Source organism: Alosa sapidissima, chromosome 23, assembly GCF_018492685.1.
Source record: "Alosa sapidissima isolate fAloSap1 chromosome 23, fAloSap1.pri, whole genome shotgun sequence".
Classification (NCBI taxonomy): domain Eukaryota; kingdom Metazoa; phylum Chordata; class Actinopteri; order Clupeiformes; family Clupeidae; genus Alosa; species Alosa sapidissima.
The window spans coordinates 5,604,704-5,615,751 of NC_055979.1; the positions used below are offsets into that span (position 1 = coordinate 5,604,704).

Sequence of the window (11,048 nt, forward strand, 5' to 3'; positions counted from 1 at the left end):
AACACGCCATGGCACAGTTGTGTGTCCTGGAGAGCCCTGGCTGTCAGCCAGCCCCAGTGCCGGCCCGAGCCTTTTGGGGGCCCTAAGCAGAATTTGATTTGGGGGCCCCCTCCCACAACGCAGAGTCAAGCAGTGCAGTCAAGCCACCCAGACAGCTCTCACTGGCGAAGTGAGCGGGGAAGAGAGAAGACACTCCCACAGGCTAGCCTATAAAGGTACACCCGGGTCCATGTCCCAACAATCAGGAAGCCTGTAAGATACACCAGACAAGATAGGGACACCTAGTGCCCCGGTGGACCCCTGCAGTAAAACAGGGCAATGGCCATGGCACAGGCACCCATGGTAGAGGTGCCTGTATTAATTAAATGATAAATTAATACAGTGAGGTTATGTATTAATACAGTGACTGTTTATGAACTACTGTCCCCCTGGACACAGATGCATAAGGACTCGGTAGGCTCATTCAGTAATCCATTCTTACTCACATGCCAAAAATGTTTTGGGGCTCCGCTCTAGACTTCTGGCCCCATGTGCTTGGTAAACCAATGTATTAGTTGTTATTTACACCAACCCTGTCAGCTTTTAATCTTAGAGGGTACTAATTTATTTATTATTTACAGATTTATTTAAAACATTCATATTCAAAGTGAAGCACTAAGGGTGGTTTACTGAAGTTGAATTGACAAATAACAAAATACAACAGCATTTGTATTTGTTGTAAACAAGTACATCCGTTTAATGACTTGTTTTTCAACAGATTTGCAGAACAAATCCGCAAATGTGCATTAAATGAGCAATCTTCAACTACAAAATAAAACCAAAATAGACAAACATTAATAATCAAATAAAATGTCCCAAAAAATAGATACTTATTCCTACTTCGTTCCTGGCTTTCAGGTATCTGCAACTCTGCAGTGGACGAACCTGCAATGATTAAATAAATACATAAATAAATAAAACAAAAACTATGTTAAATGTGTCATGTCATATTAACAGGCTATGTAACCATTTGCCATCATGAAAACCCGTCATCAGCCATGGAGGCAGACACTTGATGAGGTAGAGTTAGGTAGTGGTAGAGATGTGCTCCAAAGTACTTCAACAGTGTCTCTGAAAAAAAAAATATTGCATAAGTGCATATTTGATCGAGCAGAATGAGTTTATTTTGCTATCATTACTTACACTCATCAACAAGCAATTCCGCATGTAACAATTCATATTCTATTGGCAAATGAGGCATAATCAAAAGTATACTTAATTGCAGTATGGTGAACGCTTAACATGGTGATCTACTGCAGCCTAAATATTAGGGTAGCACCGCTACATCACTTGCCACTATCTTAATCAAATGTAAGTCTATTTTCATCACAGAAGTCTCCCCACCCAACATGGTATATTTTCTCAAACACTACCATCTCTCTCCAAAGATCATAGAGCAGAGCGCACGTACTGCCAGACTGCACGTACTTCCTTCTTTGCCTACGAAGCTGGAACGTTACGACTGCCCAGAGTCGCGCTAGTCAGTGGGTTGGGGTTGGGACTGGGAGCCTGGGCTTAGCCTGCTGTTGCTATCAGACTTACCACTATGTCACATATTATAGAACAGTAATAAACTATCAACACTTTCAGGTGCGAAATCAGAAACATTTGCCTTCAGCTACAGTACGTTTTCATGTAGCTAGTGCTAAATGTCCACGTCAGTCAGCTAGCTAACTTTAATTTACAACAAAAGCCCACCTATGGCTAGGGCACATGCTTGATTAAACATCCAAAACAATCCCAATATCCTTGACATCTGAAATACATCTAGATAAATATATATTAATGGGAGACATTTCTCTGTTGATGGCAGGGATTTAGCTCTGGTGATGGCTTATATTATTAGATCATGACAGCTAGCTAGCTGCCTCAAGCACAAAACATACTGTAAATAATCATGCAAACATACCTGTATCTTGCTCGTTTTTCTCCTCCTCTGTCATTTTCTTCTTACTGTTTTTGGCACCAGAGGGATACTTTTCTTAACATTACCGTCTCTTCCGATTTTTGAACTTGATGCAGTGTCTGCACGAATTGTCTATGCATCCGAGGTGTCTAGTTTATGCGCGTGACTCAAAGGCTGGCAGACACAGTAGAGGTAGGCAGGCATATTGATCATGAAATCAGAATTTTCTTGTTTTAAATTATTAATTGTTTCATTTATTCATTCATTGATGTCACTTGTTTACGTTATTTATTATGTAAAAAAAGAAAGCAAGCAACTCGATTCCAAGCAGCCGCTTAGTTCGCTTATGCCTCGGGCCGGCCCTGGCCAGCCCCGATGGGGTTCTGAGTTCAGGGGAGCTGCTTGAGATTAAATGTCCTTTCCTAAAAGCTAACGAAACACTGGATGAATTAATGAAAAATCAGAAATATGACGTTAAGATTGTACAGGGTGTTCCTAAGTTACAGCCTAATGGCCCCCGCGGCTTCTACATGCAAATTCAAATTGGCTTGTTCTGTACAAAATTAAAGGCGTGCACATTATTGATTTGGTCTCATTCAAAGCAGGTGATGCTTCACATCCCCTTTGATGAGGCTTTTTGTGCAAAGAATGTGGCTAGACTAAGGGAATTCTATTTCCGAGACATGCTTCCTTTTGTTTCGGACCAGTACAGTGAAGGTCGCCTGTTGCTCTGTGAGCGTTATATGCAGTTACGCAAGTAGTCACAATTTATGCTTACTTATCAACTACATAAAACTGCTTGTAATTATTAATGCCTGTTGTTTTAATGTAATATTTATGTAGTCTATCAAACATGAAATAAAATAACAAATGCTGAAAATGTGTCTAGTTTATTGACCCCGTCTGACAGACATCATGTTTGTGTATTACAATATACAAGTATCAGTTCAAGTTTTGTATAGAGTTGTAAACATGGAAAAACTCCTAAAAACACTAGTAGAAAGAGCAGACAAAGTTATGGTGGATGCTTACAATTGTTTGAAAATTGTATAGTTGTAAAAATGGACAACAGAAACAACATTGTCTTTGTACCTTACAACTTAATATGTTCAAGTTTTGTATAGATTTGTAAAAATGAACAATAGAAACAACATTGTACTTGAACACTAAATCTAAATTTAAGTTTTGTATAGATTTGTAAAAATGAACAATAGAAAAAAACAGAAACAACATTTTAACCATTAGAACTGATTGAACTTAAACGTCTATACATTATAAACATTGATCATCTTATTCCTCATTTTCTTGTATAATGTCCCCACGAAGATTACATAGACCTGCACAGATTCTCAGAATCTTGTGAAATTTCGGGGTGATGTTAATGGGCACAGTTTCGGAGACTATTCTGTAGTTCTTCAGACGGCATATGACCCTCTCAACGTGCACTCGGACGTTAGCTATGCGCCTCGTGTTGGTAGTGTCTTCTTCAGACAAAGGCAGGCCTCTTTTGGTGAAAGCTGGCAGGACCAGCTTGACTTTACGTTCAGACAGAAGATCTTGGATAACAAAACCTCTGTCAGCCATCACCTCATCACCTGGACGCAGATACTCCAGAAACCCTGAGTTGGCTGTGATGAACTTGTCACTGGATCTCCCACCATATGCTGGAGAGATGAACATTATCAAACCACATGGTGCAATAGCTATGAGGAACTTGATTGTATTTTGTCCATAGTAATGACTGTAAGACTCGCCTCTTGAGTCCAGATTGTGAGCCTTCTGAAGAGGGGTCTCAGAACAGTCGATGATGCATGTAGTTAATGGATAATGTTCCTTGAAGCACTGTGGCATCGTTGCCTGGATTGTCTCCCTGGGCAGCCATGGAACATAGCACCTCATCTTCTCCTCCATAATGTCCAGCCACTGAGAGATTATCCTACTGACCATAGTCTGAGACACTCTGAACCTCTCTGCGATGTCGTCCTGTAATAAGTTCAGCCGGAGCTTCATCAGGGTCATCAACAGTTGATCTTTGGGGTGTAACTGAGAGATGCTGCATCCAGCTGTCAGATCCACGGCCAAAGCCTCAAATGCATCCAGTGACAACCCAGTGTACAGTAGAGACAGCCGATCATTCCGGAGAAGTTCGGTGTGTACCAGATTTTGTTCAGGACACGGTGTTGTCTGGTCGTGGAGGTGAGGACAATGGAGTGGGTCACTGACAGCATAAGTGTGATCTTCCATGTGTAGATATTCCCACTGTGTAGAAGCATCACAGTGTGTCATCCTATCAGTCATCTCAGTTATCCCATCAGTCTCCTGGCTTGCAGAACTGGTTGAGGGTGTTTCTGTAGAAATAACACAGCATCAGTAAGTACTCAAAGATAAGGTTAATCATTGTGCTGCCTTCCAATATAACCAGTCCTGGACATCAAATTATAAATCCTCGACCTGATCCCATGTTGTAATGCTGTTCATTTATTGAGGTCAAATCAAGGCATAGTTAGGGGTGTAGCCTATGAGGTCTACATATCTGAATAAGTGAGAGTTTTATTCTGCATATTTTCCCCATTGCAGCATTCTAAAGGTTAAAAACAAGCAACAGGAGAAACTGTCAGTCTGCCCACATCAATGCGCTGTGCAATTTCGTAATTTCGTGTGTCGTCGGGACTAACAGGGAGGAAATGTAACTAGGAACTTGCTTCACTAAATCTCGTAGCAATCACTAACATACTGCTAACAGACGATAGCATTTGCTATCGCTGTTTGCGAACATGCTGATATGGTTTCAGCTCGGTTTAACCAGGAAGTTTTGAGACATAGGTCTTAACAAGCCCTCACCAAACAAAAAAGTTAGACGGCATAACTGTACATAGTTTTGAAAAAAGGTACTGATGTGATAATGTTGATCATACACATTAGACGCTAGCTGGCGATAATGATAGCTGTTAGTGCTAGCAAAATTGTATCTTACCTGGGAGCCTCACAAGTATACGACGAGCCTTTTTCGTCGGAGGAGTAACATATCCCAACCATTTCTCGGGGTATGGGTGTTGGTCTGATGGTTTGCCGTCCACAAAATGAAAAGAACAGATGTAGGGCTTTTTCGGAGGTTCTTCAAGTTTAGCGCCTTCAGCCACATACGCCGGTCCTTGTCGCTGGATGGCGGGGGGTAAAGATTAAAAGCTGCCCCACAACATTCTGCTCTAGTTTTCCCGTGGACCACACAGTACTGTTGTCCAGCTACATGAAAACGTACTGTAGCTGAAGGCAAATGTTTCTGATTTCGCACCTGAAAGTGTTGATAGTTTATTACTGTTCTATAATATGTGACATAGTGGTAAGTCTGATAGCAACAGCAGGCTAAGCCCAGGCTCCCAGTCCCAACCCCAACCCACTGACTAGCGCGACTCTGGGCAGTCGTAACGTTCCAGCTTCGTAGGCAAAGAAGGAAGTACGTGCAGTCTGGCAGTACGTGCGCTCTGCTCTATGATCTTTGGAGAGAGATGGTAGTGTTTGAGAAAATATACCATGTTGGGTGGGGAGACTTCTGTGATGAAAATAGACTTACATTTGATTAAGATAGTGGCAAGTGATGTAGCGGTGCTACCCTAATATTTAGGCTGCAGTAGATCACCATGTTAAGCGTTCACCATACTGCAATTAAGTATACTTTTGATTATGCCTCATTTGCCAATAGAATATGAATTGTTACATGCGGAATTGCTTGTTGATGAGTGTAAGTAATGATAGCAAAATAAACTCATTCTGCTCGATCAAATATGCACTTATGCAATATTTTTTTTTTCAGAGACACTGTTGAAGTACTTTGGAGCACATCTCTACCACTACCTAACTCTACCTCATCAAGTGTCTGCCTCCATGGCTGATGACGGGTTTTCATGATGGCAAATGGTTACATAGCCTGTTAATATGACATGACACATTTAACATAGTTTTTGTTTTATTTATTTATGTATTTATTTAATCATTGCAGGTTCGTCCACTGCAGAGTTGCAGATACCTGAAAGCCAGGAACGAAGTAGGAATAAGTATCTATTTTTTGGGACATTTTATTTGATTATTAATGTTTGTCTATTTTGGTTTTATTTTGTAGTTGAAGATTGCTCATTTAATGCACATTTGCGGATTTGTTCTGCAAATCTGTTGAAAAACAAGTCATTAAACGGATGTACTTGTTTACAACAAATACAAATGCTGTTGTATTTTGTTATTTGTCAATTCAACTTCAGTAAACCACCCTTAGTGCTTCACTTTGAATATGAATGTTTTAAATAAATCTGTAAATAATAAATAAATTAGTACCCTCTAAGATTAAAAGCTGACAGGGTTGGTGTAAATAACAACTAATACATTGGTTTACCAAGCACATGGGGCCAGAAGTCTAGAGCCCCCCGCCAACCGTGGACCACACAGTACTGTTGCCCCCCACCTACTGTATTTTGAGCACAAAGGTGTAAAGCAGTCCCCTGTACAGTTAGCCGTTCCAGAGTAATCCAGTTTTGAGTTTGCAGTAAAGTTCGACATACATGGATGTCTCCAAATTTGGGCTTTAAGTTTTACAATGTGTTTAAATTGTTCCACATGATTTCATAACGGGCCAAATACAAAATAAATGTTACAAATATCGCCTTGATATTGGTAAATCAGAGTACAGCTGACTAAGAATTTGTGAAAGTAGCCTTAATGATCACAAAATGCTAAGCATGCATCTAGGCTAAATTTGAGTTTCTTAAAGCTGAGCTGTGATTAAATTGTTCAATACATGATTTCATAACAGGCCAAATATAAAATAAATGTTATATATAGCCTAGATAGTCAGATGATTTACAGTTCTATGTAATATGTCATGTTTTCATTTCATGTTTTTGTAATGTTTCATACAGTGATGCAGGTCTACTGCAGTGAATAGGCTAAACTTTGATCATTGTTATAGCCTACTACTGTATAGTTAACTTTGGCCTTGGTGCCCTGACATGTGGCCTTTGTGCCCCCCACCAAATATGCCCAACTGAAGGCCAAGTGGCCTTGCCCCCAGAATGGTGAAATTCCAAGCCTGCTCATGTTCATGAATCAATGTTTGCTTGTAAGATGGAGATATCTACTATGTGTATGTGCTGTGCACATCACAATATTGTTTTCTCTACAAACATGCAACAATTATGAACACACACATGAACACATGAACACACAAGTCTCATATGAATAGCTGAAGCGTTTGTAAGCCAGGTCGCGCTTCGACTTCCACAAGTAAACTAGTAAACTAATTGGGAGACAGGAAGACTCTCTCATGAGCACAGCTTTCTGAGCTGTTTTTACACACCACATTTTTTTTTTCTTCTTTTTTTTTTCTTTTTTGCCTAAGGTGCCCATGAAAATCCCAGAGGCAAACCCTCTTTCTTCCCTTTAAAAGCACTGGCCAGTATTTCAGGCCAAGCTATCAGGATGTGAAGATTTTCTCATAAAAAAAATAACTGTCATGCTTAAAGCATGTTTAAAGCACAATTTAAAACAGATGATGCAATCTGTTCATTTCTTCCAAGAATGAACATCTCTGAACAAGCTGCAGACTTGTCTGCTGTAACTGCCACACTGTTTCAAAATCGTCTACACATATGGTGGTACTGTACATATGTTATACTTCACTCTTAATACAAATCTGTCTTCATCACAGTTAGCATTTTCTCAATCTTTCAATTAACCCAAAATACATCTACTATGCAATCCCTGTCGCTCAAAAGCTTTATATTGATATTGGAACACCTTGAGCTCTTTCTTCATGAAATAGTCTTATCTAAAGCTTGATTAATTCATTATAATCTCCTATTGTGACTTTCTCTAAAGTTTTAGAAGCATATGCATATCAGCTTTCTGTCAAAGATTATGATTCCAGAAGTTTCTGAGTATCAGAATGCTTTAGTTGCAGTTTGGTTTACAGTGACAAACATTCTGTATATTTTAAGATTTAATTTAGTGGCAAAACAGTTCTTTTTTTAACTGAATTTACTCTTATTATCTCTGAAGTGGCTCATAAAAAGTTTTTCTTTTGGGTAATAATAGGATGCAGCCATTCCTATTACTAGAACAATTAGGCTCTGAGTATCTTCTGCTGCTGCTCAGTGGAGGGTGGATAGGCAGATGTCTCCCATGATTGTAGACAATCAGCACTTGGTGTGCGGCGCTGTGTGGCACGCCGTAGCGTGGCACTGACAATGCACCTCCGCCTCTGCCCGACTCCGAGCTCTCCGAGCTCCAGGCTCCTGCTGCAGTGACATATGGGCCGGCGCCGACACCCGGGAGCATAGCGCATAGCTGTTGCCCCCCGCAGGGTGAGATGTGACTCCCCACTGAGCACTCGTGAGGGGCTCATCTGACCCCTCGTTACCACACAACCCTGGCTGCATATTGAGCTGATCACCAAGGAGGTGATAGTGTCTTGCCCCGATCCAACCTCCACACCCATTACACCACCCTCCACCAGGGCACCCCCCTGTCATGCCCCTTGTGCCCAGCCTGACAACTCCCATGTGTTGGCACACAGGGTGTGTGTGTGTGTAGCTGTAAAGAGTTGGGGGGGGGGGGGGGGGGGAGTATTCACAAACTATGCTAATGCAGTCACTGCAAGGATGATTAGTCTAATGTCACCAGCAAATGGAGGACACTTTCTCATTAATCACGCTCGGGGCACTCAAGAACAATGCAATCTGGCGCCTCTAGTCTTCCTTAATGAGAGCAGGTGAGACGCTTAGGCCAGATTAATTTCCAAGAATACAGTAATCATGCACGTCATGGGCATCCTTGGCTGGATTAATGTCACATGCATATTACAGCTGCCCGGTTTTCAGAAACTGATTTAGTGATTTTGAGTGGATTTTTGTGGATGCAACTCTGTGTTATAAAGTAATAACTCCCATTAGAATATTGCACATAAACACCCTCCCTCTCCCTTGAGACATACAAAAACATGAAACAAGATGTCTGGCTTTGTAAAAGAGCTTTTACACCCTCTTGATCCAAAATAGGACCATATGATGCAGAAATTGTAGATCATAGAATTCAGTAAGTAACATAGAATTCAGGGTGTGATCTATCTATCTATCTATCTATCTATCTATCTATCTATCTATCTATCTATCTGTCTAAAGTAATTTTCTAAAGAAACCTGGATTCGCCAAACCCTAGCTTTCCCTTGAGGGCATAGCCAATGTCTCTTCTAGCTGCAATGCACAGCGTTACATGATTCAAAAGAAGTTAGTGTTGGGCACTTGCTGTGGAACTGCTTTTTTCAACAGGCAAAACCGCCAGTACAGAAGTGTCTTGCACTTTCTGCCTTTTTGTATAACTATACAGTAGGTGCTAACTATGGGTGTGAGTGTCACTGAACTCTCAAGGTTGATGATGGTCTACAGATTGTCTGCTCTGGCCTGTGACCACACTCCATCTTCAGATTTAGTTATTTCAGTAAATGGTTCTCTAAGAGTTCTTATACAACAAGTTTCAGGAATGTAACCTGGGGAAAATAAGCCTCACATTCTTACATTCGTACATCTATTCTTACATCCCTCTCTTTCTCTCTCTCTATTTATATCCTTCACACACATACAAACACATACTATGTGCACAGACAGGGGCAGGGGTTTGTCTATGAGTGCATACACATATAGTTGTTATTACACACATGTAGTTGCATGCATGACAAGATTTAGCCAGCCTCGCTCTCAGGAAACTAATAAGTAATATCCTCTTCCTGAAGCTCACAGGGATGAAGGCTGACTGGCTGGATTTACAATCGAACCTAATTAAGCCCAATGTACAACAGGCAATGTCTATTCAGGTCAGTGCCGAAGACTTTTTTAGGCTTGTGTTCTTGGCAAGCCTTATCAAATAAGTGCTGGAGCCACTAAACCGTGTCACAGCTTAACAATGGTGCCATAAATAAATTCCATTCTGCCCTGTGTTTGATAATGCGGCGTCAATTTATTTCCAGGAGTTGTTCTGTAATGGGTTGATCGCGTATTCTATTGGGATTCAGATTTCGCTTGTAAGGTCCATAAATAAACAAATATTTAAACATTTGACCCACCGATCTTTTAAATGCTGTTTGAATGTGTGATTGCACAGCATTTAACTTGCACATGGAGCCCTCTAGATTTACAATAGTTCCGCTAACTCCATCATAAACAAATAGCAATGGCTTTTACATCATAGATAAATCAATATAAAATGAGAGGCAGTACAGTTATAGCAAATGAAAACAGCTGTGATTTGCTCATAGGAAGGAGGCCTCCGACTGAGACACCAGACCCACACAGTGTCAAGTGGAGTATAGCTGTGACTTCATTGTTCAAGCTGAATATTTAATGAGAGGAAGTCATTTCAGAGAACACTCTGTGCTGCTGCTCTCTCTTTGACTTTGACTTTGCCAGCAATAATAGTTTTATCAGGTTAACATTATTATCACTGTATTTCAAAACAGTCAGCATGGTAACTTTGTAAAACAGGAACTTGTTTGGTAAACTGATGTCATTTTTGCAGATTTGATAATATGTAGAAATTTAAATGGCCAACTTGACAAGTTAAGGTATAATCATTAATTGTACAGTCCCCATAATTGCTGAGCATTTACCTAGTGAATATGTAAACTTAGAGTATATTATTGGGTAAGTATCACAGGTAACATGGTAAATACAGAGAACTGCATGTGAAATACTTACAGTGGACACATCTCAACTATTATCAATACATTTTAAACCATTACTGGGTAATTAATTACTACAGGTATTATGTAGATAGATACAGAGAAACTACAAGTGTAATAATTCAGGGACTGCAAAAGGAATGGTTCCTACCAGACTGTAAAAGGAAGTGTTACCATAATGGTTTGGCTAGGACCTACTAGGGAGAAATGCATTTTACCCTCTACCCAGTGTTTTTTTTTTGTTATCCAAGTTTCACCATTTTTCAATATTTTGTAAGGAAATTGTGTTATTTTTCTTTTTTCCCTTTATTGAATAATCTACTATCCATTCATGCCCTCTATTTTGTTCCATATTGATTTTGTTTCATCTGGTCAGTTGAATGA

The 11,048-nt window shown here is 40.2% G+C and overlaps 1 protein-coding gene across 1 annotated transcript; it reads right to left on the minus strand.

The window, feature by feature from the left end:
* Positions 1-3,235: 3,235 nt before the first annotated feature.
* Positions 3,236-6,338, minus strand: LOC121699030. The gene is given in 4 exon segments (XM_042081628.1): positions 3,236-4,293; positions 4,920-5,060; positions 5,063-5,237; positions 6,330-6,338. Coding segments are annotated over 4 exon segments (1,383 nt in total).
* Between the last annotated feature and the right edge of the window lie 4,710 nt (positions 6,339-11,048).